This window comes from Glycine max, chromosome 3 (assembly GCF_000004515.6).
Source record: "Glycine max cultivar Williams 82 chromosome 3, Glycine_max_v4.0, whole genome shotgun sequence".
Taxonomy (NCBI): Eukaryota; Viridiplantae; Streptophyta; class Magnoliopsida; order Fabales; family Fabaceae; genus Glycine; species Glycine max.
In genome coordinates, this window is record NC_016090.4 from 39,329,114 (window position 1) to 39,341,829 (window position 12,716).

A 12,716-nucleotide genomic window follows, 5' to 3' on the forward strand; every position below is an offset into this window, starting at 1 on the left:
TGATCTTGATTTCTGCATTATCCAGCATGTGCCAAGGGAAGTGAATTGTGCAACTCACGCTTTTGCTCAACATGCCTTACACTCTTTTTGTAGTGATACTTATTTCATGTCTATTCCAAATTTTGCTAATTCTGATGTAGTGAATGATGTTATGCATCTTACGAACCCTTGAGGATTTGAATAAGTTTTCTGGTTGTTGGGCAATTAGCCCACAACAGTGCAACAAGACAAAAAAAACTCATTACAAAGCAACATAATTGATCATCAAATTTAAAAGAAGTAGCACAATCGATTATCAAGATCTAAAGTCAATTATCAAATGTGAAAAATGCAACACAAAGGATTATCATGATACCTGTGTGCCACTATATTACTCTTCAGTCGAGCTTAAGCGAAATCTATAATTTTTTTAAACTTATTTCTTCTTTATTTTACTTATACCAAACAACTACGTGCCTGTTTGAAGATCCGTTCGTCGGAAATGAACGGACTTTCGCCAAATCAGTACCTTTTTATCTTTTAAAGCAAACAGACGTTTTTGGAGGTGTAAGAGCAATTTTCCAAACACGGTTTACATTTTTCATCATCTTTTCTACGTCCACATTCTCCTCTCATTTTCTTACCTATTTTTTATCCCACTGAACTGAGTGAAAAGATGTGCAGAAAAATCGATCTCAAAACCTCCTATGAGGGTGAGTCTTCTCTTACTCTAAGTAGAACATAGAACATGAACATTTCCAAATCCAAGTACTACCATTCTTCATAGAAATCACTTGTAAATTGTAATAGGTGCCCTGAAATCCAACCCGTCCATTAAACATTCACTTGAAAACAATCTGACCCGTTGACACTCCACAACCTTTATCCTAGATACCCAATCCGAGGGTTACGGTTTCGTGCCACACTCACCGATGGATTATATAAAAAAGAATCACACATAACTCTACTCACTCTCTCTCTCTCTCTGTGATTCCTTCAGTCACTTCCCTCATTTTTTAACATTCCCCTCGGCGCTGCGCACCTTTCTCGATCTCCGATCTATAAACCCCACAACACCCTCCTTCCTTCTTTCTCAACCTTACACTCTCTCTCTCTCTCTCAAAATAAATCTCGTTTCTCTCTCCTCTCGTTGGGCCTCTTCAACGGGCTTCCCGGCCCAACGCTACAACCTTTTTTTCTGCTCTTTCGATTTTTTAGGGTTTTCGCGCGCTCCCCCTTTCTTCTTCTCCTGGATCTGCTAGGAGAAGTGCTGCATGCTCTGAACTTCCTTCCATACTCTTAGAGATGGCGTCTTCGTATCCCGGTTCCGTTAGTGCCGCGCAGGTTTTTGTTTTTTTGTTTTCGTTTTTTCTCGTCGCTCTTTTTTTTTTTTTTGGTTCATTTTTTATTCTTTGATCTGTGTGAAGTGAATGAATGAGCTTTTCTTTGGTTTCAGGTTGGTTCCTACTTCGTGGGACAGTACTACCAGATTCTTCGCCAGCAACCGAATCTTGTTCACCAGTTTTACTCCGATTCCAGCAGCATGATTCGCGTCGACGGAGATTCAGTTGAAACCGCGCACGATGTGTTGGTATGCTTTACGCATCGTTCAACTCTCTTATTTATTATGATGTTTGATATGATATTTGTGTGCTCCGTGTTCTGTTTATTTTTTTCTGGTGGTTGTGACCCTTGCTAACTATGCTGCTTGTAAAGTTCTATTCCATGGTTATTACAGCGTTAGCGAGGCACTGACGAATAGATATTAGTTTTAGGTTGGCTTGCTTTTTAGATTTATTGGCTGGTGCGAATGCGCACAGATGCTATTAGTTTTTTATGCTCTCAATTGGTGCTTAATTGTCTTTTCAGCTTTTGATTAGAAAGCTTCTATTTGTCTGTTACTCCGAATCGAGTTCTATTTTGGCGGTTTTTATTCCGGGCCGTTTCAACCATGAAAACATTTTCTGTTTCAGTTTTTTAAAAGAATTGTATAGGAAATAATGAAAACAGAATAAAAACATAAAACAATAAAAATTTGTTTCCATTGTTCATGTACAAAGTCTTGAAAACAGGAAACAAAGTGAAAGGAAGGTAACATTTTTTGTAAGTTAAAGTGTCTCAAAATAAACAGACTCTTATATTTGGTATTTCTTGTTGTGTTATTTTTCTGCCTTCTTTGTTTTTGGTAAAAATGCTGGCTGACAGCTGACCGGGTTAGATTTCTCTCATGCAGCAAATTCATTCAATTGTATCGTTACTGAATTTTACTACGATTGAAATCAAGACAATTAATTCTCTTGACTCTTGGGATGGAGGTGTGCTTGTGATGGTCTCAGGTTTTGTGAAGATAAAGGATATCAGTGGGAAGCGGAAGTTTGTTCAAACTTTCTTTCTTGCTCCTCAGGAGAAGGGTTACTTTGTAATGAATGATATGTTTCATTACATTGATGATGAAGTAACGTACCCAAATCTGGTACCAGTGGCATCTGAAACCATTGACACACAACCACATCTTTCTGCTTCACTTGCTGAGCCACCAGGTAAATTAATTGCTGAATTATGTTTTCATGACATTTGTTTTTGACTAGTTTAACTGGAAATATTTTTGCTGCAGTTTGGTATTCTAACATCTGGTTAGGAGATTCATGATCTGTGCATCCAATGGCCTCCTATTTAATAAAATATTTTTTAAGTAGTAGGGCATAGCTGGATAGTTTATAGGTTTCCTGGCGACTCAGTCCTTCTTGTTCACTCCAATCTAAAATTAAATTTCATGTATATAAAGCATCAGTTAAATGGTGTGCATGTCTTGCAGCAATTTTCATTGCAAAAAATATTGTTTTTCTGAGTCCTGAGTCTCTGATTTAGCAGTTTCAGACTACGGTTTGGAGGAAGAAGCCAGGGAATATGTCAACTCAGTTCATATAGATGATGATCCAGTGGACGAGTATAGTCTTCCTGAGCACCAGCAGCAGCTACAAGAAGAACTTGAAACCGAAATTGTGGAGGAGGAAACTCCCGTACAGGAGGCATCTCCACCAATTCATAGCATTGCACACACTGTCCAAGAACCCCCTGTTGCTCTTGTGGAAGAGTCCTTTGAGGAGCCTCCTAAGAAAACATATGCATCTATTGTATGTAATACTTTCTATACATGTTCTTTTTTTTTTGGCAGACTACCTTTTTTTGTGTGTAGTTATGTACTATCCATAAAAAAGGTACCACATGACTGGAGTAACCAATATTCACTTTCAAATCAAAACAATCTTTTAGTTAGTTTTTCATATTTCCATAATTCTAATTTCCTGAAATCATCTGCAGAGATTAAAGTTGTCAAGAAATACAGTTTTCTTATTTGGCTGAAGTTATTGCTTTGGAAGTTTCTCTTTCTTTACTCTAGCCTCTCTTTAATGTAGTATTAGGCATCTAATATTGGAAAAATGTTAATTTATATTCCTTTGCTGTATGTTGGACTTAAAACTAAATAAAGAGCATTTATCTTTTTTAACTTTTGGTGTTTTGTCTTAATTTAATCGTGTTTCAATGAACTTGCAGTTACGAGTTTCCAAAGGGCAGCCAGTGTTGTCAGCTGCTCCACAGTATGCTCCACAACATTCTTTTAAAAGTGCCCCACCTCCTTCAGAGTTGAACCATGTAGCACAGCCTGCTGTTCAGCAGTCAAGCTCTGCATCTATGTATGTTCCTGAGTCAGGGATTGAGGCCGCAGAAGAAGGCTATGGACTAGAAGAAGAAGGTTTAGTTTATGTTCCTGATATTATAACCCTTTTCTTGGCATATTTGGCGTCTTCATGTTTTTGAATACTTATGTCATTTATGCTAATGATGTGTGGGAGTTTTTTTATTTGTTCATTCTCAGTGAGGTCTTGCTGCACTTTTTACCTAATGAGTGAGAATTTTCTTTTTTTTTTTTTTATACAATTCTACCTGTAGAAAGATTTCTCAGGCCAAATTTCTTTTGGCAGCGACTTTAGAGGTGGTTAGGAGGGGCATAAACCTTTTGATCCAAACTATTAGTAATGAAATCTTACCATTCTTTTTATGGTAAAATAGTTGCTTTGTTCTAGCGTTTTGGAAGCTGCATTTCTTTAAAATTGTTGTGTTTCTCACATCATTTAATATTTGAACTTTATATTGTCTTAGAATTTTTAGAATTAAAATATCAAGTTGATTTCTGATCTTAATTTTTCCAGATGAAGTAACATCTGTCTATGTTAGAAACTTGCCCGCTAATGTTACTGAAGCAGAGATTGACCAGGAATTTAAGAATTTTGGCAGAATTAAGCCTGATGGAATATTCATTAGGGTCCGAAAGGTAGCTCCTCTCTTTGGATTACACTGAATGCTCATATATCCATCTATGCCAAAAAAAAAGAGAAAAAAACTAAAGTAGAAATTGATGTGTACAGGAAATTGGAGTCTGCTATGCATTTGTAGAATTTGAAGACATTGTTGGTGTTCAAAATGCACTTCAGGTTTATAGTTATTCTATTTATTGTTTTGTTTTTTGTGTTAAACCTAATATTTATTTGATTATCTAATCAATGATTACCTTAATTAACAGAGAAACTAATTGAACATGTCTGAATCATTTATTGCTGATTTGCTTTACTCTGCTATCTGTTATGGTTACAGAAAATCTATAACATCAATTTCCCTGTTGGTTAAAGGTTACAGAAAATCTATAACATCAATTTCCCTGTTGGTTAAAGCAAGAACTTCTCCTTGTTCCTTTGGTTTTTTATTGTCATTATCAGATGTTTTATATGGCTATGGATTTTTATGTTTCCTGGTTCAATTCAATGGTTTATTTATTATGTTTAAGAAAAACTATGGATGTAGTTTCCTTAGTTGAATTTGTAGTGCAAGTGTTACTTGCAGCTAATTTAAAACTTTAGAAGATAAAATGAAGTTTTAAAACACCACACCTGATATTGCTTTGGATTTGATTTGATCTTCTAATGTTCCAGAGTAGGAGTTTGAAACTGGTTGTTGATGATGCTAAAATCAGAGAGAGAAAAATGTCCTTAATGAGCTTGTTGATATTGAAATGAACTAAAGTGCAACTCTTATTCATCTCTCAGGAAAGGGGTGTAATTTTTAAATTTAGAGCAGAGGGCAGTGTGGTTTGAGTTAACCAAGAAACAAATATCTATAGCTGCTTCATGCAACTGTTTTGTTATCCAGATTGGCCATATTATTTTTTTAACATGATTCTTTGGTTCACATCTGTCTTCATTTTTTTTCTTTATTGTAGGCTTCTCCAATCCAATTGGCTGGAAGACAAGTATACATAGAGGAGCGGAGGCCAAACAGTGTCGGTGCAGCTCGGGGAGGAAGTAATGTTTTACTTCTTTTTATCTCTTACTCTTTCAAAAGTTTTAGCTTCTCAAGTTCTGTGGGTTTTACCTAATGGTTAATAAGAAATCTTTTGGAAGGTGTTTGTTGCTTGCTGCAATTGCTGGTGTTGGAGTGCACCTAACAAACAATTGTGCAATAAAATTAGGGATCAGAGTGATGGCTGTACATGCTAGGGCATCTGTTGTTGTGGCAGAACTTGGTATTTTGTACTGAAATGCCCATGTATATCTATTAGGTATTAGGTTAAACCCTAAAGTATTAAGTTCTAAATGACATGGCAATATGATGAAAGAGGGATCCAATAGGTCATTGGAGGAGTGATGGGGCCAACATGGAAATGAATTGAAGATAATATGGTTATAATCACAAGGCATAAATTCTGCAACTCTCCCATAAGCCTCACTTCTATGTGAGTTTTATTTAACTACGTTTTAGATTAGCACAATCATCATATATGTAAGTGCCACTATCCAAATAAGGATATGCAATCCTTTTAATAGTACATTTTTTATTGGTACTACAGTTTTAACTCAGGGTGGATGACCAAAATAATACTTTAGTAGTATTCAAAATTTAATGTTAAGAGTTACTCAAGTGCATTAAAAATGAAATGGTCTGATCGGTTTTGTTATGGGATGGGATTCTTTTGGCCTTTCTTGTATTCTGTGGCTCTATGCCTTTTCTTTTTATTTAAGGGAGCTTACAAGGTAGATTACAAAGAGACTTTATTGTGGGCTAGTTCGTTTTGTAGTTTGTACATGTTCCACTCTTGCTTTTGTATAAGAAAATAGTATAGTTATCATCCTCTCTGTACTTGTTCTGCTTGTTCCCTTTTAATAAAACATATTCTGTGTAGTATATAAATAAATTTATTTGGAATTGGTGATACTTTTAGTATTTTTTCTTTTTGTTTTCTGTTAAAAATAGAAAATGATTTTTGTAATATTGACATCCATTTCCTTTTATTTTTGGGTGATCAGGAAGGGGAAGAGGCAGAGGCAGTTATCAAGCAGATGCTCCGAGAGGGCGTTTTGGTGGTAGGAGCATGGGAAGGGGAGGTAATCAGGATAGTTCAGACTACACCAGACTAAGAGGCGATGGTTATCTTCAGCGTGGTTCCCGATGAGGAAAATGTGGCATAAACGCATGCACTAAGATGCCATTCAAGGGTTTATACAATTAGCGAAGTCTGTGCTTGGCGTGGGTATTTTTACTACAGAACATTTTCTTCTGTGGTTTCACATAAAGTAGTCTTACGTTTTGGGTGCGTCTTTTTCAAGTAAAAGCCATTGAGACTTAAACTAGTTTGTTTTTCATAGATCAATTGGTTCCCCCTTGAATGTTATTTATTATGCCATTCAGGTGGGAAGTTTTGGTTGTTTGTATTGTACCATGTTTGGATTGTGGGGGCCTTTTAATGAGAGAAGGGGTGTTGAAAGTAACAAAGTGGTTTAGACATCAATAGAGGCTGTGCTTCATTATCAGAGATGTTGCTGTGCATTGTTGTGTGCATCAGCTCGTTGCCTTTGACTTGTTTTTGATAGTACCATGAGAATCTTATAATTTCTTTCTTTCTAATTTTTGGCATTGTTGGCATGAAGATAACCAAATCTTATTAATGATTAATTTTACTTGAAAACAACTCCAATGATGAGAATGCTTCCCTAGATTTGTCTGTTAAACTTGGAACACCCAATCATTACAAAAGAATCTTGCTAGAGTTGAGTACGCGGTCATTGTTATTTTCATGAACATGATATTCGAATTTTAATTCAATCATGCGCATGGATAATGCTACTATGTGTGGAAATTATTTTATAATATCTAAGCTGTATTAAATAATATAGAATATTTAAACATTTATTTTTTAGAAATGGATTTCGTGTTTTTTTTTTTTTGTTTAGACAAGATTTGATTTAACATTAGTATTAGTATTTTGTGTTAGTAATTTTTCCAAGTACTTAACAATTTGAAATAAAAGTTCTCATTCTTTCTGCACAAAAATGTATCTTTCGGTTATTTTAAATTATTTTTCTTTTATTTTTACTTTTTTTTTTTATCAATTCAAACTAACCAAATCCTATGAGGATTTTTAAATTTTATTATAAATTCAAATATATTTTCAAAAGTAGATTTATAAGTTTTAATTATATAAAATGTTTATTCTTGTGTACTGCAAAAGTTAAAATAGTAGTTGTAATTTATAAATACTTTTCTTCCATTTTATTTATCTTATCACGTAAAATTTTATAATTTATAATTATTAATAAAGATAATTACCCCTTTTATATACATATTTTTTGTTCTTAAATTACTCTTTAATATATATAATTATTTTTATTAGTTTTATAAACCTTTATAATATAACGTTGTCATTATTTTTTTTTCAACTGTTTTTTAAATTTTAAAAATACAGATGTGTCTCTTTTAACTAGTATTCTATAAATAAAATCTCCATATTATTTCAACAGGTAATTAGTAAAAGTTCATAGGGCGCATGTCATCTCGTAGTGTGATTTCACTCAACACAATCCGGTTTTTCCTCACTTTTAGAAATCAGTGTTATGGTTTAGAGTTTAGATTGGGGTGTTTCTTCACAACAAACGCAAGTAAAATATCGTATTACCTATTCAACATTAATATTCAATCCTTCCTAATCCTTCTATAGTCAAGTCAAGACTCAAGTCCCTTAATAACATGACAATATTCTCCATGGCCATACTGCACGCCATCGCTGTGATCCCCATCACATAAATCGGTCCCTAATTCTCCTGAGTTATGAACAAGATTGATGATATTTGGACATCCATAATTTACAAACACTACATCTCTCATTTCTCTATATTTTTTTTGTCTCACATCATATCACCAATCTTAATTATTTGTCCCTTTTCTCTTCCTATCTCTTTCGAGGCAGTCTACATCCTTTTGGGTGTCCAAGAATTATTTTCCTATGAAAAAAGAGAACAGAATACCCAGTCAAATTTCCGTTCACACTTAGGTCTTCTAGAACCTTTTCTCGAGCGTTGTGTATCTTTCAAGCTGGCTTTTGGAGCATGTTTTGATTACTTTCCGTCTCATGTGTCATTGTCCTGTTATCTGTAATAATGTAATGACGTAACATGTTGGTTCTTCCCTGTAGGCCATTTTCTTTTTCTAATCTCGTTTTTCCTTTTTAAATTGCAGTGCCTTTGATGCAACAAACCAAAACATTCAAGTACTAGTAGTCCCAAATACATGTTATCAATCAGTAGACGTTGATTAATTAAAAGGGTTGCACACAAACTCGTCGCTTGTCTTAGTGCTACTACACATGGGTAATGAGTTTGTGAATTCAGTTATTTATAAACATTGGCTTCAACATAAGAACTTCATTACATCACAAGACACTCGCTTGTATTTGTACGTATAAAAACTTCATCACCAATTCAAGCACCTGCAGTAGCCACAGCTCCTTGATGAGAATGTGGCGGTAAACTTTGTGGTTCATTGATACCATCCTCGTCTTCCTCTGTGTCCCAAAGGAAACTAGCATATGCTGCTTGTACATGGCTGTTTTCATAAAACCATAAGCTATTGTAACTACATTCAATCCCAATATACTAAATTAATGTAGGTAAACTAACATGACACGACAACTTGGTCTAAAAACTACCATAACAAACTTCTTTTGGTCCATAGGAATTGAAAACAGGTACTAGGAAACATACAACAACTCACGCACCCACCCTGCTTAGCAAGCTGAACTAGACTGCTTGATAGTAATATATCATAAACTGAATGTTATGAAGCACATGACATGCAGCATACCTGTCTTCAGGAGAGGCTTGGACTGCTCTTTCAAAATAGCTGGAGGCACGTTCTTGGTTGTGATGTAGTTCCCAAACTAACTTCCCATACTGTGATAGAACCTCTCCATCATTTGGGTCTGCAAGTATGGCACGGGAATAATACTCCTCTGCTCCTTCACGGTCTTGTTTGCACTGTCCAAACAACAAAAATCATCACCAAAAACATTCTCTAATAAAAACAACTCCAAGTGTTGGTGTTTCTAAACGATTATGATGATTTGTTTTAGGTTATTCTGAAAATAGATTTGTTCTATACTAAACATCAACAATTGATTTAATGTTAGGAATTACAAAATAAATTAATTGAAATTAAACACTAGATGCATGCACCTCTACTTTTTTTCATTTTTACTCAGTATAAATTAACTGTTTGTTCTAACATTAACCAAATCCTCTGAAAAAAGTTGTAATAGTAGCATAGTATGACCTAACAAATTGGCTACCATGATGAGTTTTTAAACAAGGACAAACTTAGATACAATTCTTTAGATGTAGTTTGTGTTGTTCTTCAATCAAAATTGAAGTTTCACCATGACAATCTGCATAATAAAGATTTACATTAAAGGATTATGCAGATTAACAAGATAGAACTCTAATTATGATTAGAGAATGACACAAATAGCACTTAAAGAATTGCATCTATGTTTTTTCCGTCAAACAATTAGAGAGTTGGTTTCAAACTAGGATATAGAACTAACCTGATACAAAAAATTGGCATAATTCCTCAGAAACAAAGGATCCCCAGGATTTTCCCTAACCATTTTCTTGTAATATTCTTCCACTCCATGCCTTTCTCCATCATTTCCTCCAGAACCCAAGGGATTATGATCACCACCACCTCCACCACCACCTCTACAACCACCTATGCCATCACCACAGCACTCTACACCAAGTCCCTTTGCAAGATACATTTCTTTACCACTACTAACCTCTTCCTGGTCACCAAAACTCACCCTACAAACTCCATCCTTCACCCTCACTTCTTCACTGAATATTACACCCTTCCCACCATTCAGCACACTGAACCCATCTTCACTCTCACTTTCCATTTCTTCATCTTCCTCTTCTTCACTCAAGCCATTGTGCTTGGCAGTAGAGAAAGAAGGAATGGTCTCCAGCACCAAGCTCCTGTGTCTAGCTGAAAACCTCTTGGAAGGGTCTGAAAACTCAAACCTTTCTTCATTGTTGCAAGAAAAGAAGGCCAAGTCTTGCAAGTTCCCATCAGATTGGACTCTTCTGATCAAGCCTTTGTTTTGCCTTTCAAGCTCACCAATTGAGGGAGAGATTGGAGAAGAACCACATGCAGAGGACCCAGTTTGGTGGAAAGTAAGTTTGTGATAATGTTGTGGGACAGTGGTTGGTGGAAAGTGTTTCAGTGCATGACAGGTTTCTGAGTGAATATTGTTGTTAGGGCTATCTGTGAAGGAAGAGAGGAGGGATCCAAGAACTGGTGTTGAAGAGCTTCTTAGCATCATGTTTTCTGATTCAAGATAACAACTTCTGTGTGTCTGTCCCTTGCTTTTTGATTATAAATCACTGGGAAAATAGAACAAAACTGCAAATTACCTACTTCAGGAAAATAAGAAAAAAACTAGAAAAAGAGAAAGACATATTGGTTTTTGAAACAGAAAACAAATTGACATGGCTACAAGGAAAAGTAATGATGCTGATTGCTGATTGCTGATTGCTGATTGCTGATTGCTGAGTAGAATCAGTAAATTTAACACAAAAGAAATGTTTGGGGTTGGTAAAGGAAGACAGAGAAGAAAAGAACAATACCCTTTTGTGATGCTGAAGAGTTCTTGATGACCCTATAAATCCTATGTAATTTCAGATGATCATTGGAAGGGAGACTTTTGTAGCAGCAGACATCAAATCAAAACAAACAATGCAATTTATAAGCTGGACCCTTTATATAATATAGAGTGTGAACATGAGTGGTTTAACCTTCTCTGTCTAATATATTAATTAAGAAACAAAAAAAAAAATGGTTTAGTTTTCACCCTAAAAAAAAAGTTTATTTGGGTAGTGATTGTGTGGTGGATATGGCATTTGGATCACATTTGATATGATACAATTCAACTAGAAGCAAGCAAAATATCTATCAACTTGAAGAGATTATATCGTTTGGTTTGGTATTGCGGACGGTGCATATGGAAGTTGGAAAGTACTTGGGAAAAAGACAACCTTGTTTTGTTTTCAATGTAGTAATTAAAATGAGACCATTATTATAGTACTTTCTGGGTCCATTATAATTGTTATATTGAAAAAATTATCTTAAAATAATTATTATTTTTGTTTTTTTATATAATATTAATTTTTTTATTTATATCTCTTATAATATCAACTATGAATAACAAAATTTATAAATAAATTAATAATATATAAATTAAATTTATAAATTTATTATTTTTTAATATATTTAAAACAATTATTTGATAAAAAAAGAGAGTATTACAAATAAGAAGAAAACAGAAAAAGTAAAAGAAGCAATATTGAAGCAAGTAGTACAAGCATACCAACCTTTCACATGGAGGGCATATCCCTCCAAGCGATTGGGATTTGGGATCCTTAGCTGGCACACGAAAATGTAATGAAGTTTATGGAACTTCGATTCACGTTTTAATTGACTCAAACATGAAACATGTCCTCTTCTTGTCCGTACACGTGGCTCTTAACGCGCTTCTCGGACTATTCTATATTTCTAGTAGTATTTTATTTTATTACTGAATTGCATTCCACACCAATCGAACTTCCCAGATAATTCTACTGGGAATTTCGTGTAACAAGTTCCGTATAAAATTCAATTGTAGAAGCAAAATCAAAACGTACTTTCTCATATTTGGAAACTTCTATACAACCGTTCTTGTAAATTAGTCTTCTTTTTTTTTTTTGTCAGTTTCAACATTTATAAAAGAAATAACTTCATTTTCTTTTATATTTTTTTACAATAGTTTTATTTATATTCTTTTGCAATACTTTTTACAATTTTTTTTCTCTTTCAATTACATTGCTCCGTTTTATTTAACATTTTTCTATCTTCTCTTCTTATCTCTCCTTTGTGTTATAAGAAATGTTGTATAAATTTAAAATTCCAATTCAATTTTCGGCAGAAAAAACTTCATTATTGTATGTGCTTGAAGACTAGTTGTAAAATGGAGGTGGGTGAGATGGTAAGTGTGTGGATGTTGTATTTGAAGAATTTTAATCACACTATTAAGATTGTTGACTACTATTCTTAGAAAGTTGATACAAGAGTTTTTTTCTGTCTTAAAACTTTATATTTATAATAATAAAATTATTTGTGGTATAAAAGGAAAAAGACTAAGAAAAAATAAAAGAGAAATAAAATTATTAATGTAATTGAAAAAATACTATGAAAATGCTGTAAAAATATTTATTAATAATATAATTTATTTTGTATTTGGTCTCACATTTTGTATGATTTTTTTTTTGTTTTAAACGTGATTTTCAAAAACTAATAGTAGTATATAACTTTTTATGTTA

The 12,716-nt window shown here is 34.0% G+C and overlaps 2 protein-coding genes across 6 annotated transcripts; one reads left to right on the forward strand and one right to left on the reverse strand.

The window, feature by feature from the left end:
* The first annotated feature begins 548 nt into the window (after positions 1 to 548).
* LOC100787900 (nuclear transport factor 2) lies at positions 549 to 6,936 on the forward strand. Of its 2 annotated transcripts, none has more exons than XM_006576898.4 (9): positions 549 to 1,323; positions 1,436 to 1,570; positions 2,213 to 2,519; positions 2,851 to 3,113; positions 3,535 to 3,733; positions 4,191 to 4,312; positions 4,407 to 4,472; positions 5,255 to 5,336; positions 6,339 to 6,936. In XM_006576898.4, the coding sequence occupies exons 1-9, from the start codon at positions 1,285 to 1,287 to the stop codon at positions 6,482 to 6,484; spliced, it is 1,359 nt and encodes a 452-aa protein (XP_006576961.1). In that variant the 5' UTR covers positions 549 to 1,284; the 3' UTR covers positions 6,485 to 6,936. The 2 variants fall into 2 exon arrangements, with proteins under 2 accessions (XP_006576961.1, XP_003521311.1); XM_003521263.5 differs by having other exon boundaries at positions 651 to 1,323; positions 2,848 to 3,113.
* Positions 6,937 to 8,229: 1,293 nt separating this feature from the next.
* Positions 8,230 to 11,799, reverse strand: LOC100788436 (TPR transcription factor). 4 transcript variants are annotated; one of them, NM_001354914.1, is made up of 4 exons: positions 10,989 to 11,120; positions 9,908 to 10,745; positions 9,169 to 9,341; positions 8,230 to 8,910 (listed from the first exon to the last, which is right to left on the reverse strand). In NM_001354914.1, the coding sequence occupies exons 2-4, from the start codon at positions 10,682 to 10,684 to the stop codon at positions 8,787 to 8,789; spliced, it is 1,074 nt and encodes a 357-aa protein (NP_001341843.1). In that variant the 5' UTR covers positions 10,685 to 10,745; positions 10,989 to 11,120; the 3' UTR covers positions 8,230 to 8,786. The 4 variants fall into 4 exon arrangements, with proteins under 4 accessions (NP_001341843.1, NP_001341842.1, XP_040869727.1 ...); NM_001354913.1 differs by having other exon boundaries at positions 9,908 to 10,764; XM_041013793.1 differs by lacking the exon at positions 10,989 to 11,120 and adding an exon at positions 11,733 to 11,799 and having other exon boundaries at positions 8,597 to 8,910.
* Between the last annotated feature and the right edge of the window lie 917 nt (positions 11,800 to 12,716).

Coding starts and splice junctions, on each gene's coding strand:
- LOC100787900 (XM_003521263.5), top strand. CDS start 1,285: ATGGCGTCTTCGTATCCCGGTTCCGTTAGTGCCGCGCAG. Junction 4,313..4,406: donor TATTCATTAGGGTCCGAAAG/GTAGCTCCTCTC, acceptor TGATGTGTACAG/GAAATTGGAGTCTGCTATGC. Junction 4,473..5,254: donor GTGTTCAAAATGCACTTCAG/GTTTATAGTTAT, acceptor TCTTTATTGTAG/GCTTCTCCAATCCAATTGGC.
- LOC100788436 (NM_001354914.1), bottom strand. CDS start 10,684: ATGATGCTAAGAAGCTCTTCAACACCAGTTCTTGGATCCCTCCTCTCT. Junction 9,342..9,907: donor ATGCCAATTTTTTGTATCAG/GTTAGTTCTATA, acceptor TTGTTTGGACAG/TGCAAACAAGACCGTGAAGG. Junction 8,911..9,168: donor CAAGCCTCTCCTGAAGACAG/GTATGCTGCATG, acceptor TTATGAAAACAG/CCATGTACAAGCAGCATATG.